General features: G+C 41.5%; 1 protein-coding gene across 1 annotated transcript; it reads right to left on the bottom strand.

The window, feature by feature from the left end:
- Window positions 1-871: 871 nt before the first annotated feature.
- LOC112220106 (ADP-ribosylation factor-like protein 8B-A) lies at window positions 872-16,513 on the bottom strand. The gene is made up of 7 exons (XM_024381760.2): window positions 16,242-16,513; window positions 5,687-5,767; window positions 5,480-5,553; window positions 3,600-3,693; window positions 2,953-3,020; window positions 2,415-2,485; window positions 872-2,207 (listed from the first exon to the last, which is right to left on the bottom strand). The coding sequence occupies exons 1-7, from the start codon at window positions 16,362-16,364 to the stop codon at window positions 2,167-2,169; spliced, it is 552 nt and encodes a 183-aa protein (XP_024237528.1). The 5' UTR covers window positions 16,365-16,513; the 3' UTR covers window positions 872-2,166.
- Between the last annotated feature and the right edge of the window lie 2,843 nt (window positions 16,514-19,356).

Below are 19,356 nucleotides of genomic sequence, written 5' to 3'. Positions count from 1 at the left end.
CATCAGCAAGGCATTTATCTGGGAATGCATTCCCAGCGCTAAATAGCGTAAGTAAATAGAACCTTAAAAAATTACGAGTATTTTATTAAGCAGTCACAGAAGAAAATGCAATAAACACATACAAGAGCATTCACCGGAATACAAATCTTAGTTTCTTATTTTTCTGCAGCTGAATCGATCGGTTTTGCACACAGATACAAATTCACATTGGGGGGGGGGGGAAGTTTGGTGCAACAGCGATATGGTGTCATTCTTCCATAAAATGTCTGGGACAGCAAACATAGGATTAGAGGTAACACGCTTTAACCACCCAATTCTGCAAAAATACATGGTTTACCTGGCCCCCACTTTCAGTATATCTACTAGACCACTATCATTACAAGTATACAAAGAGTGATGCCCCAATACAAAACAACAGAATGTGAGATACTATACTGAGGACATCCTCAAGCAAACTAGATGAGGTGCAGAATAGCTAGTACAGTACAAGCAGCAACGCAGGGATATTTTAGTATTGAAAGCACTTCACATTTGAGTGCAGTGAACAATTTACTGTCAAGGGACAGAATAGAATCTGGTGGTGGGGCATGGCCATGGCCAAATGTACAGTAGCACCGACATTTAGGCCCTCTAAAGCAAATTTCCTGAAATTCCCAAAATGTTAGTTCTCAAAGCTGAACTTATTTTTAAATCTATAGGTCCATTATCTTTTATATATACACTTTGGATCTAGTTTTAGTTTGTTTACACAGAAATAAATGTCCGTAAAACATTTAGGCGGCCAGCACAAGACCTTTCTATTCAGAAAAGAATACTAGTGTGTCATAAGGTCACAATTGGAGAACATTTCAAGAAATAATTGTCTACTCACTGTAGAACTGACATTGACTTTAATATAACATGTGAAACTAAGACAGGTGACATCTTGTGGCTTGCAGCATTTTCCTTGGATCAGTAAGGCTTCACAAAATACATAATTATTCAAGCAAAAGCTTAGAGATGACAAAGCATCCATGTAAAACTCTCTCAGACAACAGATGAGGGAGACTGATCATCATTGTGAGGAATTGAGTGACATCATCTGCCATAACCTCCTCCATGAGTAACACTGGCTGGCTTTCTGATCAATTTAATTATATGACCCTCTGTGGGCTTGATATTCAAGAGTAACCAATGAGACAGACACTCAAAAAGCAGTTACAATCTGAAAAGTATCATCATTATTCATCTTTCACAAAATGTGGCGAACTTCCAGTTTTTCTGCTTCCCCTTCAAATCAAGCTACATTTCATCCTATTTACATCAATGACTTTTCATTATTGAAGCATATTTACACAAGTGCATTAAATAACGTGGGATTCTACAGAGTTGAATGAACATGTCCAGAGACAACTAAGTAAATGACGTGGGTCAAAACATTCATTATGTACAGCATATCTGTATGGTGTGATGATCATCTTCTTGCATGAAAAGCTAATTTGCTCCAGAAATCAAAGAGATTTTGCAGAAGGCACTTAAAACTCTGCAGACCCCTTTTAGGATTGAGCTCAAGACTACAGCATTCCATACAGTCTTACTTTCCATGTCATGTAAACCGTAAGCCACTTCATAAAATACATCATTAAATATGTCCATTGACCAGCAAATCAATTAACGTACAATATATATATATATATCACAGTGTGTCAGGATATAAAGGCATTCACACATGCGACGTGTTTTGGCAAAAACCTTAATTATAATCAAACAATATTACATTGACACCAAATGGGGACATTGAACTGGAGTAGATACTGAATGAAGAGACTGGATTCCACCACCTAAATACAGAGTCAAACTGATATGATGCCAGTGGGCTGGGAGGTCATGAGACTCCCTGAACCCAGTTAGTAGCGTTAAAACCAAAGGATGGACACAAACCCGTAGAACTTCTCCACTGAAAACAGGTATGATGAGTAGGTACTCTCCGCTGTCCTTCATCACTGTATTGTGACAACTGAACGACTAAGCAGTGTAAGCAGTGGTTGGTGTTGTGGTGGTGAATTGAAGACTACACAAACGGTGCAGAATGTGGTGGTGGGTTGAGAGTAGACAGGGCGGTAGAGAACCACTTCAGAGGCAGCAAGGAGGACACAGAAGCAGGCTGGACCTACACTCTCAGCTCCTTCAAGACTTGGAATGCTGGATTAACCACTGCAGAGTGATATCTGAAGATGGGATAAAACTTTGTCACATTATTGCGGAGATAATTAAAAATCACAAAACAGAAGACAGACACCATGTATTACAAAGAGAGGACAAAAACATTAAAAGAATGAGCATAAGCACAGTACTCCATCTTAATTGAATTCGAAATGCAGAAACTGATCATTGGTAGTGGCTGTGTGAATTGCCTCCCTCATACTACTACTCACCTATGTTGTCCTTCTCTTTGCAGGAAACAGAGTAACAACAGATTTCTCTGTCCTGGATGGCTGACAAATTCCTGTAGAGAGTTAAATCAGTAAGTGCTTTGGTTCCTTCTACTTTTGGGGTGCTTTTGTTTTTGTTGTTGCGCGCACCCCCCTTGATTGTATACAGGATAAAAGTGTCTTCTAGGTGAATTAAATATACAGTAAATGTCCTTTTATCACCTTCCAATGATGTGAGTAATAGTCCTTCTAAACCATGCCAAGATAAAAAGGCATTTAAGGACCTGGCAGGGTATTTCTCTCTTCAACCTCGCATCAACCAGCCATCCATAAAAACGTACTCAAGATAAATGGTTAGCAAGAAATGGGCTACAAAAGTTCAAATGTGCATTGGAGTCATGGCCATTTCATTACCCCTGGGAAGATTACCCTGTCAAGATCACATACAAATGAAGGATATATAGGTTAACAGGTCTGTCCTCATTTTGACCAATATGACAAATGGATCATTCAAGGAACAGGGAGAAACAGAGTATCTTACAATTTTTCGATGAGTTGCTTCTCGTCAAGCGCACTGGGAAGATCTCTCTTGTTACCAAGCACTAGAACCTGAGGAGAGAAGAGCGGTCAGTGGGTGTATGGAGACAGAGCAGGCTTTATGACCATCTCTCTCTGTGACTCAGATTTCTCAGCAGAGCCAATCCCACTGGGCTGCCCTTCCCTGTTACTGCAGATGCATCACACCTTCTGGACAGATAATCTATACGTTTTGCATTACCTCTTTGCTATTACAGAACCTTCTCTGTTGGTGGAAAAAGATAACCCCTATATGGCAAGCTGGACGGCAACAGAGTCAGCATGACAAACATTGTCCTGTCAGTTGGCAAGCTGCTGGGCTGGAATCTGAAATCTAATAAAAAAATCTTGGCTGGGTACAAAATTGAGCACTTCCAATGCCACTTAGCCTGAGTAACTTAAACCATTAGTGGCCGTAATTGCCAATCAGGAGTGATGATCAAATGCATCTGATTGGAGTCATTGGACGTTCCTGGGGATGTATGGCATGGGTCAAGGTCAACCAAGATGTGCTGAACATTGGGTCTGAAGAACTCAAGGAAGATAAGTGTCACTGACTGGCCACTTATTGGGATTGATATAGCATTAGATTTGACTGAATAACTGACTTACAGGGATGCCTTGTAGCTGAGGCTTGTCTAACAGGTTGTGGAGCTCATTCCTGGAGGCCTCTACCTTCTCACGGTCTGCTGCATCCACCATGTAACTGGAGAAAAAGACAATGCTCAGACGGAGGTTTTTCAAAACATTCAGTCTAGTAGATCCATATGCAAATGGACACAAAACATATATAAAACTCAAAGTTGAAAGGCATTCAGTAGCATTGCATTTTCTCACTGATCACCATCGTCATAGGGAATGAATCCAGACTTCCAGCGAAAAAGAGGCTGTAGCTTCAACTAGACTATATTTGAACTTAACTGAATAAAAATACAAACGCAACATGCAATGATTTTACTGAGTTACAGTTCATAAAATAAATCAGTCAATTGAAATAAATTCATTAGGCCCTAATCTATGGAATTCACATGACTGGGCAGGGGCGCAACCATGGGCGGTCCAGGGAGGGCATAGGCCTACCCACCTGGGAGCCAGGCAAACCCAATCAGAATATTTCCCCCATAAAAAGGACTTTATTACAGACAAATACTCCTCAGTTGCATCAGCTGTCTTGGTGGCTGGCCTCAGATGATTCCGCAGGTGAAGAAGACGATTTGGAGGTCCTGGGCTTGCATGGCGACACGTGGTCTGCGGTTGTGAGGCCGGTTGGACGTACTGCCAAATTCTCTAAAACAACATTGTGGCGGCGTATGGTTGAAATATCAACATATAAGTTCTCTGGCAACGTCTCCGATGGACATCCCTGCAGTCAGCATGTCAATTGCATGTTCCCTCAAAACATCTGTGGTATTGTGTGACAAAACTGCACATTTTAGAGTTGCCTTTTATTGTCCACAGCACAAGGTGCACCTATGTAATGATAATGTTTAATCAGCTTCTTGATATGCTACACCTGTCAGGGGGATGATGTAAACAAATGTGTCAAATCTGGGAGAAATAAGCTTTTTGTACATATGGGAAATTTCTGGGATCTTTTATTTCAGCTCATGAAACACGGGACAAACACTTTACATGTTGCATTTATATTTTTTTATTAAGTACAGTGGGGCAAAAAAGTATTTATTTTACTACTTATTTTCCACCATAATTTGCAAATAAATTCATTAAAAATCCTACAATGTGATTTCTGGATATTTTTTCTCATTTTGTCTGTCATAGTTGAAGTGTACCTATGATGGGGCGGCAGGGTAGCCTAGTGGTTAGAGTGTTGGACTAGTAACCGAAAGGTTGCAAGTTCAAATCCCTGAACTGACAAGGTACAAATCTGTCGTTCTGCCCCTGAACAGGCAGTTAACCCACTGTTCCTAGGCAGTCATTGAAAATAAGAATTTGTTCTTAACTGACTTGCCTAGTAAAATATGAAACTTTTTTGCCCCACTGTATAAATATCCAATGCCATTTTGCAAATATTGTTGAAAACTACTTCTAAGATATTAGCCACATGGAGTAAAGACTTAAAAGCACAAAAAAGACAGTTGACAAAAAACATGAAAATGCCATCTCGTATTGCTGCAGCAAGGAAAATGGTGGAGAAGAACAGTCAGACGGCCGAGTTCTAAACTAAATGCATCCTGAAAAGATAATAATTATCTCCTGAACCCAGCGTGATTGCTAAAGTAGACCATAAAAGAGCATATCTTTATGCAGCTCTAAGTGTTTTTGGTTCAAATTACAACAGGAACCACAGCGTTTGAGAGGGTAGGAGCCTGCATTTCAGAGCCAAGGGCATATAATGAGACCGGGTAGAGACATTGGTGAGAGGAAACAGTCCTGGCATTGACACACACTGACCACAGCAAACGTTGATACAGAATAGCATGTTATGGTTAGAGTGGAGCCGCAAGGTGGCTTACTCTGGTCCAGATACTTACACAATGGCATTGACTCCTCGGCAGTACCTCTCCCACATGCTTCTGAAGCGAGGCTGTCCACCTATGTCCCAGATCTGCACAGTAGACACAATACAGACAGACAGTAGGTCAATGTGGACACTGCACAGACACTCATCTTTCCCTACCGTTCCCGGGGAGATGCACAGCAGACAGCAATTAGAGCAGAGTTCAATGGCAAACCTTTACCTTAATCGTCACGTTGCCTTTGGTAACCTTCCGCATGTTGAAGCCGACTGTGGGAATCATGTCTTCACTAAACTGACCAGACTGTGAGAAACCAAAACAAGGAAAAGTGAACTAAGGACATGAGGAATGCTTTATCGGCTATATGGACATTTAGCACACAAAGCTAGACACAAGCATTTGGCTACACATTGAGCAGCAATTTGAAAAGTACCATAATGTATTATTGCAGATTTGGGGGATAGTTGGTGGCCAGGCTTGAGCCTGGAACATTTGAAGGACGTTTGCCAACAAAATTCACTACCGATTATGGTATCAACGACTCCATAAAATGTAGGTATGGTCAGTTAAAGGTCACAGAAATGTAAAGGGGTATGATTGTCTACGATATTGTCTCTACATTGAGGCTATTATAAGGCAAAAGAAATTAAAGATTACAACCCTTTTTGGGATGCTCTATATAATGTCATTGTCAGTTGCATGACCATTTTTCCAAAATGCCCTCTTAAAAACAACATTGGCTATGCCTAGAATTTCAAATATTCCAGACACTGAAAATATGTAACATTTTAGAACACACAAAATTACACTTAAAATTGAATTTAAAAAAATATTCTGGGAACATAAGCTTATCAAAATTGCTGAAGGGTTTGGACTTTCAGATGTGAGAACTAAAACAGGAAGAAAGTGACACACTGAGGTTCAACCAAGTTCCCCCCCCAAAATGAGGCCCATTAACATCTGGTTCTATTATGGTGCCTTCCTTGCCACCTGGTCAAATGACACATTCACTTCACAGTTCCCTCTTAGTGCAGGAGGGAGTTCACAAGCACCATCTTGCAAAAATGTAACACCAACAGATTGAGAGGGGTATCCCATGTCTGCTCCAAAGGGGATTGTAGGAATGAGCTCTAGAAAAGCAAAAGTCCAATGACAGGCATCATTGCCATCAGTATAGTTTTATACAAACACTTGAGTAGCAAGGCAAACAGAGGGATTTCAAGAACATACACAAAAAATTGCATTAGAGCTGTGTGGCTGGTGTCGCCCTGCTGACTACGGGGTGGGTGAGAGCGCAGCTTTGTCCAGCTCCAGACCACATCCAGGCCACCTGACCATAACGAAGTGAAAAAGTGCTGCATTCTTGTGATGAATACAAGCATGAGGAAACTATTCCAATCTGCTATTGCAAAGCCTCTTTGGTAATTATCCTCTTCTACTCAGACTAGAGTATCCAATAATTACTGTAAAGGACATTCTTAAGTCAAGCGCAATACCCTAGATGCAGTTGCACCCCTAAAAACTAAAAACATTTCTCATAAGAAACTAGCTCCCTGGTACACAGAAAATACCCGAGCTCTGAAGCAAGCTTCCAGAAAATTGGAACGGAAATGGCGCCACACCAAACTGGAAGTCTTCCGACTAGCTTGGAAAGACAGTACCGTGCAGTACCGAAGAGCCCTTACTGCTGCTCGATCATCCTATTTTTCTAACTTAATTGAGGAAAATAAGAACAATCCAAAATTCCTTTTTGATACTGTCGCAAAGCTAACTAAAAAGCAGCATTCCCCAAGAGAGGATGGCTTTCACTTTAGCAGTGATAAATTCATGAATTTCTTTGAGGAAAAGATCATGATTATTAGAAAGCAAATTACGGACTCCTCTTTAAATCTGCGTATTCCTTCAAAGGTCAGTTGTCCTGAGTCTGCACAACTCTGCCAGGACCTAGGATCAAGAGAGACGCTCAAGTGTTTTAGGACTATATCGCTTAACACAATGATGACAATAATCATGGCCTCTAAACCTTCAAGCTGCATACTGGACCCTATTCCAACTAAACTACTGAAAGAGCTGCTTCCTGTGCTTGGCCCTCCTATGTTGAACATAATAAATGGCTCTCTATCCACCGGATGTGTACCAAACTCACTAAAAGTGGCAGTAATAAAGCCTCTCTTGAAAAAGCCAAACCTTGACCCAGAAAATATAAAAAACTAATCGGCCTTTATCGAATCTTCCATTCCTCTCAAAAATTTTAGAAAAGGCTGTTGCGCAGCAACTCACTGCCTTCCTGAAGACAAACAATGTATACGAAATGCTTCAGTCTGGTTTTAGACCCCATCATAGCACTTGTGAAGGTGGTAAATGACCTTTTAATGGCATCAGACCGAAGCTCTGCATCTGTCCTCGTGCTCCTAGTCCTTAGTGCTGCTTTTGATACCATCGATCACTACATTCTTTTGGAGAGATTGGAAACCCAAATTGGTCTACACGGACAAGTTCTGGCCTGGTTTAGATCTTATCTGTCGGAAATATATCAGTTTGTCTCTGTGAATGGTTTGTCCTCTGACAAATCAAATGTAAATTTCGGTGTTCCTCAAGGTTCCGTTTTAGGACCACTATTGTTTTCACTATATATTTTACCTCTTGGGGATGTCATTCGAAAACATAATGTTAACTTTCCCTGCTATGCAGATGACACACAGCTGTACATTTCAATGAAACATGGTGAAGCCCCAAAATTGCCCTCGCAAGAAGCATGTGTTTCAGACATAAGGAAGTGGATGGCTGCAAACTTTCTACTTTTAAACTCGGGACAAAACAGAGATGCTTGTTCTAGGTCCCAAGAAACAAAGAGATCTTCTGTTGAATCTGACAATTAATCTTAATGGTTGTACAGTCGTCTCAAATAAAACTTGAAGGACCTGGGCGTTATTCTGGACCATGATCTCTCTTTTGAAGAACATAGCAAGACCATTTCAAGGACAGCTTTTTTCCATCTACGTAACATTGCAAAAATCTGAAACTTTCTGTCCAAAAATGATGCAGAAAAATTAATCCATGCTTTTGTCACTTCTAGGTTAAACTACTGCAATGCTCTACTTTCCGGCTACCCGGATAAAGCACTAAATAAACTTCAGTTAGTGCTAAATATGGCTGCTAGAACCCTGACTAGAACCCAAAAATTTGATCATATTACTCCAGTGCTAGCCTCCCTACACTGGCTTCCTGTCAAAGCAAGGGCTGATTTCAAGGTTTTACTGCTAACCTACAAAACATTACATGGGCTTGCTCCTACCTATCTCTCTGATTAGGTCCTGCCGTACATACCTACACGTACGCTACGGTCACAAGACGCAGGCCTCCCAATTGTCCCTAGAATTTCTAAGCAAACAGCTGGAGGCAGGGCTTTCTCCTATAGAGCTCCATTTTTATGGAACGGTCTGCCTACCCATGTGAGAGACGCAAACTCGGTCTCAACCTTTAAGTCTTTACTGAAGACTCATCTCTTCAGTGGGTCATATGAGAGTGTAGTCTGGCCCAGGAGTGGGAAGGTGAACGGAAAGGCTCTGGAGCAACGAACCGCCCTTGCTGTCTCTGCCTGGCCGGTTCCCCTCTTTCCACTGGGATTGTCTGCCTCTAACCCTATTACAGGGGCTGAGTCACTCCTGACCCCTCCTGTCTCAGCCTCCAGTATTTATGCTGCAGTAGTTTGTGTGTCGGGGGGCTAGGGTCAGTTTGTTATATATGGATTACTTCTCCGGTCCTATTCACTGTCCTGTGTTAATTTAAGTATGCTCTCTAATAGAGGTCGACCGATTAATCGTAATGACCGATTAATTGGGGCCGGTTTCATGTTTTCATAACAATCGGAAATCTGCATTTTTGGCCATTTAAAAAAAAAAAACTTTATTGAACTAGGCAAGTCAGTTAAGAACACATTCTTATTTTCAATGACAGCCTAGGAACGGTGGGTTAACTGCCTTGTTCAGGGGCAGAACGACAGATTTTTACCTTGTCAGCTCCGGGATTCAATCTTGCAACCTTACGGTTAACTAGTCCAACGCTCTAACCACCAGCCTCACATTTCACTCCACGAGGAGTCTGACGGTTACGCAAATGCAGTAGAAGCCAAGGTAAGTTGCTAGCTAGCATTAAACTTATCTTATAAAAACAATCATAATCACTAGTTAACTACACATGGTTGATGATATTACTAGTGTGTCCTGCGTTGCATATAATCGATGCAACGCAGGGGGATGATTTAACAAAAGCGCATTTGCGAAAAAACACAATCGTTGCACGACTGTACCTAACCATAAACACCAATGCTTTTCTTAAAATCAATACACAGAAGTATAGATTTTTAAACCTGCATATTTAGCTAAAAGAAAGCCAGGTTAGCAGGCAATATTAACCGGGTAAAATTGTATCACTTTTCTTGCGTTCATTGCACGCAGAATCAGGGTATATGCAACAGTTTGGGCAGCCTGGCTCATTGCGAACTAATTTGTCAGAATTTTACGTAATTATGACATAACATTGAAGGTTGTACAACGTAACAGGAATATTTCAACTTAGCGATGCCACCAGTCAGATAAACGGTTCCGTATTTCACTGACAAACGTTTTGTTTTCGAAATGATAGTTTCCGGATACGACCATATTAAAGACCAAAATCTCGTATTTCTGTGTGTTATTATGTTATAATTAAGTCTATGATTTGATATCGCAGTCTGACTGAGTGATGGTAGGCAGGAGCAGACTCGTAAGCATGCATTCAAACAGCACTTGTGCGTTTTGCCAGCAGCTCTTCACAAGCACAGCACTGTTTATGACTTCAAGCTTATCAACTCCTGAGATTAGGCTGGTGTAACCGATGTGAAATGGCTAGCTAGTTAGGGGGGTGCGCGCTAATAGCGTTTCAAACATCACTCGCTCTGAAACTTGGAGTGGTTGTTCCCCTTGATCTGCAAGGGTAACGCTGCTTTGAGGATCGCTGTTGTCGATGTGTTCCTGGTTCGAGCCAGGTAGGGGCGAGGAGAGGGACGGAAGCTATACTGTTACACTGGCAATATTAAAGTGGCTATAAGAACATCCAATAGTCAAAGTTATATGAAATACAAATGGTATTGTAATGACCTGACTTGATCATAAAGGAACAATTGTCCAGACAGAGGTTTGAGTTTACGAATTGACGGTTTATTAACCCAACTTTACACAGGCTACTGTTTGGCCGTAGCCCATGCCAAATAAATGAAAGATAACCCACAAGCCAACCGTGACCTTCTCTTGTGAAGGCCAGACACAATGCTCCATCCCGCTGCCCAACCCCCCTCCGCCAGGATGCCCGGCATCAGACCATTCCAGGCATTCCCGTGATTGGCAGATAGCAGGTTGATTAGCATGTCAGACCCCGCGAACACTGGGTACTGGTAAGTACAACACAACCACCTACTAGCCTAACACATAACACACAGTTGTCTGTGCGGGTCGCTACAGTACAGAGAGAAATAGTCCTATAAATACTATATTAACTACAACCTAAAACCTCTTAACTTCGAATATTGAAGTCTCATGTTAAAAGGAACCACCAATTATCACACGTTCTCATGTTCTGAGCAAGGAACATAAACGTTAGCTTTTTTACATGGCACATATTGCATTTTTACTTTCTTCTCTGACACTTTGTTTTTGCATTATTTAAACGTTTCATTATTTATTTGAGGCTAAATTGATTTTTATTGATGTATTATATTAAGTTAAAATAAGCATTCATTCAGTATTGTTGTAATTGCCATTATTACAAATAAAAGCATTTTTAAAATTGGCCGATTAAAATCGGTATCGGCTTTTTTTTTTGGTCCTCCAATAAATCGGTATCGGCGTTGAAAAATCATAATCGGTTGACCTCTACTCTCTAATTGTCTCTTTCGGAGGAGGAGGACCTGAGCACTAGGACCATGCCTTAGGACTACCTAGCCTGATGACTCCTTGCTGTCCCCAGTCAACCTGGTCGTGTTGCTGTTCCAATTTCAACTGTTCTGCCTGCAGCTATGAAACAGAGCTGCTGTTTTCAACTCTCTAGAAACAGCAGGAGCGGTAGAGATACTTTGAATGATCGGCTATGAAAAGCTAACTGACATTTACTCCTGAGGTGCTGACCTGTTGCACCCTCGACAACCACTGTGATTATTATTATTTGACCCTGCTGGTCATCTATGAACATTTGAACATCTTGGTCATGTTCTGTTATAATCTCCACCCGGCAAAGCCAGAAGAGGACTGGCCACCCCTCATGCCCTGGTTCCTCTCTAGGTTTCTTCCTAGGTTTTGGCCTTTCTAGGGAGTTTTTCCTAGCCACTGTGCTTCTACACCTGCATTGCTTGCTGTTTGGGGTTTTAGGCTGGGTTTCTGTACAGCTCTTTGAGATATCAGCTGATGTACGAAGGGCTTTCTAAATAAATTTGATTTGATAATGGACACCAGTGGAGGCTGCTTAGAAGAGGACGGCTCATAATAATAATACGTTTGATACATTTGACACAATCCCAATCTTTCTGCTCCAGTCATTACCACAAGCCTGTCCTTCCCATCTAAGGTGCCACCAACCTGTGATGGACACACACACACACTACATGACCAAAAGTATATGGACACCTGCTCATTGAACATCTCATTCCAAAATCATGGGCATTAACATGGATTTGGTCCACCCTTTGCTGCTATAACAGCCGCCACTCTTCTGGTAAGGTGAGGTTGGGCACTGATGTTGGGCAATTAGGCCTGGCTCGCAGTTGGCATTCCAATTGATTTAAAGGTGTCCGATGGTGAGGGCTCTGTGCAGGCCAGTGAAGTTCTTCCACACGGATCTCGACAAACCCTTTCTGTATGGACCTCACTTTATGCACAGCGGCATTGACATGCTGAAAAAGGAAAGGGCCTTCCCCAAACTGTTGCCACGAAGTTTGAAGCACAGAATCGTCTAGAATGTCATTGTATGCTTTAGATTTCCCTTCACTGAAACTAAGGGGCCAGGCTATTATTCCTACTCCACCAAACTTTACCGTTGTCACTATGCAGTCGGGCAAGTAGCATCCTCCTGGCATTCGCCAAACCCTGATTCATCTGTCCGACCACCAGATGGCGAGGTGTGATTCATCACTCAAGAGAACGTGTTTCCACTGCTCCAGAGTCCAATGTCGGCAAGCTTTACACCACTCGAGCTGAACCTTTTTCATGAAGCTCACAACAAACAGTTATTGTGCTGACGTTGCTTCCAGAGGCAGTTTGGAACTCTGTAGTGAGTGTTGCAACCAAGGTCAGAGGATTTTTACGCACTATGTGCTTCAGCACTCCTGTTCTGTGAGCTTGTGTGTCCTACCACTTCGCGGCTGAGCCGTTGTTGCTCTTAGACGTTTCCACTTCACAATAACACTTACATTTGACCAGGGGAACTGTAGCAGGGCAGAAATTTGACAAACTGACTTATTGGAAAGGTGGCATCCTATGACAGTGCCCTGTTGAAAATCATTGAGCTCTTAAATAAGGCTGTTCTACTACCGATGTTTGACTATGGAGATTGCATGGCGGTGTGCTTGATTTTATACACCCGTCAGCAATGGGTGTGGCTGAAATAGCCAAATCCACTAATTTGAAGGGGTGTCCACATACTTTATATACACATACATACAGTGGGGAGAACAAGTATTTGATAACCTGCAAAATCAGCAGTGTTTCCTACTTACAAAGCATGTAGAGGTCTGTAATTTTTTATCATATGTACACTTCAACTGTGAGACGGAATCGAAAACAAAAATCCAGATAATCATGTTGTATGATTTGTAAGTAATTAATTTGCATTTTATTGCATGACATAAGTATTTGATGCATCAGAAAAGCAGAACTTAATATTTGGTACAGAAACCTTTGTTTGTAATTACAGAGATCAAATGTTTCCTGTAGTTCTTGACCAGGTTTGCACACACTGCAGCAGGGATTTTGGCCCACTCCTCCATACAGACCTTCTCCAGATCCTTCAGGTTTCGGGGCTGTCGCTGGGCAATATGGACTTTCAGCTCCCTCCAAAGATTTTCTATTGGGTTCAGGTCTGGAGACTGGCCAGGCCACTCCAGGACCTTGAGATGCTTCTTACTTGCCCTGGCTGTGTGTTTCGGGTCGTTGTCATGCTGGAAGACACAGCCACGACCCATCTTCAATGCTCTTACTGAGGGAAGGAGGTTGTTGGCCAAGATCTCACGATACATGGCCCCATCCATCCTCCCCTCAATACGGTGCAATCGTCCTGTTCCCTTTGCAGAAAAGCATCCACCTCCATGCTTCACGGTTGGGATGGTGTTATTGGGGTTGTACTCATCCTGCTTCCTCCAAACACAGCGAGTGGAGTTTAGACCAAAAAGCTCTATTTTTGTCACACCAGACCACATGACCTCCCATTCCTCCTCTGGATCATCCAGATGGTCAAACTTCAGACGGGCCTGGACATGCGCTGGCTTGAGCAGGGGGACCTTGCGTGCGCTGCAGGATTTTAATCCATGACAGCGTAGTGTGTTACTAATGGTTTTCTTTGAGACTGTGGTCCCAGCTCTCTTCAGGTCATTGACCAGGTCCTGCCGTGTAGTTCTGGGCTGATCCCTCACCTTCCTCATGATTATTGATGCCCCACGAGGTGAGATCTTGCATGGAGCCCCAGACCGAGGGTGATTGACCATCATCTTGAACTTCTTCCATTTTCTAATAATTGCACCAACAGTTGTTGCCTTCTCCCCAAGCTGCTTGCCTATTGTCCTGTAGCCCATCCCAGCCTTGTGCAGGTCTACAATTTTATCCCCGATGTCCTTATACAGCTCTCTGGTCTTGGCCATTGTGGAGAGGTTGGAGTGTTTGATTGAGTGTGTGGACAGGTTTCTTTTATACAGGTAACAAGTTCAAACAGGTGCAGTTAATAGAGGTAATGAGTGGGGTACAGGAGGGCTTCTTAAAGAAAAACTAACAGGTCTGTGAGAGCTGGAATTCTTATTGGTTGGTAGGTGATCAAATACTTATGTCATGCAATAAAATGCAAATTAATTACTTAAAAATCATACAATGTGATTTTCTGGATTTTTGTTTTAGATTCCGTCTCTCACAGTTGAAGTGTACCTATGATAAAAATTACAGACCGCTACATGCTTTGTAAGCAGGAAAACCTGCAAAATCGGCAGTGTATCAAATACTTGTTCTCCCCACTGTATGTATGTATGTATGTATATATATAAATAAGTGTATGGATTGGCTAAATTTATTTTGGGGGGACTGTAACTGTACTCTGCATGTGGTAGAACGCCAACATTGTGGAACAATTAGGGAAAACAAAGGACCTGCTTTCCTTGTGCAACACTATTAGTCCTTCTAAATGACTTGGCAAATCAGGCCCAAAATTATACATGCCTGCCTGTCTACAAGTATATTGCCAAAGAGCAAATATGGACATTGGGACACATTTGATAAGGCTTGTGGAGAGGGAAATGTAGCCTAATCAGCAGTAGGTCAGCTGAACACAGCCATGGTCTGAGAAAGTGAACCAACTCCACGTTCTTAAATACCCTTAAGTACTATGTAGTGTGCACTTTTAAAACAGTAGCCTAGATAGGATGTTAATCTGGTCTCGGAGTTCTCTTTGTAAACTGTGCAATTCTTATAGGCCTAACTGTTGATGTTATGTTTCCATGTGTCTTGTATCAGTGCAGGGAGGCAGTCACTCCCCTTGATATGAATGAAACCTGACTCTTCATCTCACTTGGATGATGTAATAACAGCAGAAGGCTGCCAGAAAAAAACTAAAGTTGGATTGTACAGTTTGGAGTAAAGAATTTTTGCTAGCCTCGTGATTCAGCTCTCAGAAGTAGGGCCTAGCCTATAGCTAGCTAGCTAGCTACTTTCAAATCAAATCAACTTTGTGGTTTAGGCCAAAACAAAGGACTGTGGGTTTAATCATTTCAAATGGTCACACTTCGTTACAACTTGAGTGATGTTGACTGTCCATTTAACGTGTTGACAAAGACAGATTAACGGTTTGTTATGCTTTAGCCATGCTAACTAGCTAGCCAACATTAGCTGACTGCAGAAACAAAAAAGGTGATGCCCCTCAGCTTGCTAACGTTACATATTAACTCCAGCGTTGCCATATGAGAGTTAGATAAATTAATTAACGGATTTGACTTTAGAATACGTGTGACATAGCTAACGTTAGTTACATGATAAAGTAGCCTTATTTATGGCTAAAGTTAGCCAGTCATGATGCTTACTAACTACTAACGTTATAACTGTGACCGATTAAACTGAACTCCAACGTCACATCAAAGACTACTAAATGTCAGCACAAAAATAGCCCAATTACTCACATTCTTTGGGCGCAGAAATCTGTAAAAACATATATAAAACGTATATTTATTTTACGTCCGAGTTACAGTCCGCTCACAGTAGTCGCCACTCAACTCCATCGTAAATCGTGGAGTTGAGTCGGCTACTTGCTAGCTAGCTAGCTGATGACACTGCAGAGCACCTGTACTTACTGCTATGCTAGCATAGCATTATGTTAGCAAACAGTGTATCAGCTCAGATGGTAGCTAACCAACTCAACTAAGCACACAGGTTCCTTACATACTAGCTAGCTGGGCTAGACAGTCCAGCGGCTCGTGGTCTCTTCCTATCCAACACCAGCATGTCAATACGAAAAGAATATATTAATGTGGTGTGGTAATTAAATCCTTATTACTTACTGATATCACATTGACAAAGGTGGTTTTCCCGGAGTACTGAAGTCCAACTAACGTGAGCTCCATCTCTTCTTTCCAGAAGAGAGACCTAAACCAGTCCAAAAGTCTGTTAATTAGCGCCAGCATCTTGATGAGTGCCACTGAACACAAAAGTAGTACAGCAAGACCAGTAACTTCTATTCATAGAGATCCTATTAATTCCTAATGATATGGTTCTATCTGCCTCCAGACAGCTGTTCCGTTCGGCCAAACAAAAGTATGTCTACAGGAAGTAGCATACCCGCTGTCATATGACCATGACGGCTGTGTCTCGAGACTCAATCAACATTACGTGTAGGTCTTATTTTTCACCACAAGATGGCGAGTTAGTATTGTTATTTAGAAAATCTGACATCAAGGGTCACTGTGGTGATCATGATTGAGCGTCTCGTTTAATTATTCATTCTCAGAGGATAGGCTACTGTCTTCTTCTGTATTTTATGAAATTGTGTATGCAGAGCTCCCTTGTAATAAAGAGACGGGTCTCAATGGTGACTCCCTGATTTAAATACCTGGTCACGGGTGCACCTCAGCCACGCTCAAGGTACTAAACAATATCATAACCGCCATCGATAAAAGACATCATCGACCTGGCCAAGGCTTTCGACTTTGTCAATCACCGTATTCTTATCGGCAGAGTCAATAGCCTTGGTTTTTCTAATGACTGCTTCGCCTAGTTCACCAACTACTTTGCAGACAGAGTTCAGTGTGTCAAATCGGAGGGCATGTTGTCCGGACCTCTGGTAGTCTCTATGGGGGTACCACAGGGTTCAATTCTCGGGCCGACTCTCTTCTCTGTATATATCAATGATGTCGCTCTTGCTGCGGGCGATTCCCTGATCCACCTCTACGCAGACGACACCATTCTATTTACTTCTGGCCCTTCCTTGGACACTGTGCTATCTAACATCCAAACGAGCTTCAATGCCATACAACACTCCTTCCATGGCCTCCAACTGCTCTTAAACGCTAGTAAAACCAAATACATGCTTTTCAAACTTTCGCTGCCCGCACCTGCCCACCCGACTAGCATCACCACTCTGGACGGTTCCGACCTAGAATATGTGGACAACTATAAATACCTAGGTGTCTGGCTAGACTGTAAACTCATATTAAACATCTCCAATCAAAAATCAAATCTAGAATCGTCTTTCTATGTCGCAACAAAGCCTCCTTCACAAACCCTGACAGACGTACCCTAGTAAAACTGACTATCCTACCGATCCTTGACTTTGGCTATGTCATCTACAAAATAGCTTCCAACACTCTCCTCAGCAAACTGGATGCAGTCTATCACAGTGCAGTCCGTTTTGTTACCAAATCACCTTATACCACCCACCACTGCGACCTGTGTGCTCTAGTTGGCTGGCCCTCGCTACATATTCGTCGCCAGACCCACTGGCTCCAGGTCATCTATAAGTCTATGCTAGGTAAAGCTCCGCCTTATCTCAGATCACTGGTCACGATAACAACACCCACCCGTAGCACACATTCCAACAGGTATTTCTCACTGATCATCCCCAAAACCAACACCTCATTTGGCCGCATTTCCTTCCAGGTCTCTGCTGCCAGTGACTGGAACGAATTGTAAAGATCGCTGAAGTTGGAGACTTTTATTTCCCTCACCAACTTTAAACATCAACTATCTGAGCAGCTAACCGATCGCTGCAGCTGTACATAGTCCATCTGTAAATAGCCCACCCAATCTACCTACCTCATCCCCACACTGTTTTTATTTTATTTACTTTTCTGCTCTTTTGCACATCAGTATCTCTACTTGCACATCATCATCTGCTCATTTATCACTCCATTGTTAATCTGCTAAATTGTAATTATTTGCTCCCATGGCCTATTTATTGCCTACCTTCTCATGCCTTTTGCACACACTGTATATAGACTTTATTTTTTCTACTGTGTCATTGACTTGTTTATTGTTTTATTGGCATGTTTATTGTTTACTCCATGTGTAACTCTGTGTTGTTGTCTGTGTCACACTGCTTTACTTTATCTTGGCCAGGTCACAGTTGCTAATGAGAACTTGTTCTCAACTAGCCTACCTGGTTAAATAAAGGTGAAATAAATAAAATAAAACATAAAGGTAAATAAGTCCTGACATTTCTGCATTTAAATTATTATAGATTGTATTGTCACTTTTCTATTATTTTATTTGGTCCTATACAACTGTTGCAGGATAACTTGTAGTGTATTTGAGATTTAAAAAGGCTTCTAAAGTTTGCAATTTCCACTTAGAAATTTTAGACTTGATTTTACTTTTCCGGAAAATGTATCAACTGCTACAAAAATGTCCATTAACTATAATCCACATAATAATTCACAATTCCTGTTGCGGCAAGATTATTTTCTTTCTGTAGGAGATGAGCTCAAACTAATATCCTACATCTATATCTATTAGGCAATATGCATTTAGGCCTATACTAGTTTAATATAGCCACTTATTAACCTTTTTTATTGCTGTTGTACTATTTGTTTTTTTGTAATTTCTTTTTCACAATTTTTTTCTATTTTTATTTTTGTAACTTGCTTCTATTATTTTAAAACCCTTATAGGGACTGGATAATTTTTGTTTTTGTTTGTTTTTTATTCTAAAAATATATATGTTTAGCTCGCATAAAAATGGCAAAAACAAATGTAGACATTAATAAATGCATTTCTATAGCTTCCAAAAAATGGTTTAAAAGAGCACCCGTCAGTCATCTAGCGTATAAATAAATCCTTGGGAGAAACGTGCCTCATGTTCACAGCGGCGCTTGCCATGACCTACAGTCTTTTCATGGTGGGGCAGCCATTAATGATATGTTAAACAGATAGCCTATTTCACTATTCAGGTTGACCAGCATTTGCAATGAATTATCTATGTGTGCTGTAAGGTCCCGCTGCCTATGCAACTACAAGTAGCCTTTAGCAGCCCATAATGTAAACAAATATATATAGAATACATTAATATAGCTAGATCCATCACACTTGTTATGCACATTTGTTCAGTTTGGTGCTGGAAGATAGGCTATGCTTTATGCCAGTATGAGATTATTGCTGTGTCTTCCATTGTTATTCTTTAATA

This window comes from Oncorhynchus tshawytscha, linkage group LG02 (assembly GCF_018296145.1).
Source record: "Oncorhynchus tshawytscha isolate Ot180627B linkage group LG02, Otsh_v2.0, whole genome shotgun sequence".
NCBI classification, from domain to species: domain Eukaryota; kingdom Metazoa; phylum Chordata; class Actinopteri; order Salmoniformes; family Salmonidae; genus Oncorhynchus; species Oncorhynchus tshawytscha.
The sequence above is the reverse complement of the archived record's forward strand: the minus strand, read 5'-3'. Positions and strand labels throughout refer to the sequence as shown.

Excerpts from the sequence above, each read along its gene's own strand:
- LOC112220106 (XM_024381760.2), bottom strand. The coding sequence starts at position 16,364 with ATGCTGGCGCTAATTAACAGACTTTTGGACTGGTTTAGGTCTCTCTTC. Across the intron at positions 5,768-16,241 it reads CCTTTGTCAATGTGATATCA|TCTGGTCAGTTTAGTGAAGA; the intron begins GTAAGTAATAAG and ends GGTTTCTCACAG. Across the intron at positions 5,554-5,686 it reads AAGGCAACGTGACGATTAAG|ATCTGGGACATAGGTGGACA; the intron begins GTAAAGGTTTGC and ends TCTACTGTGCAG.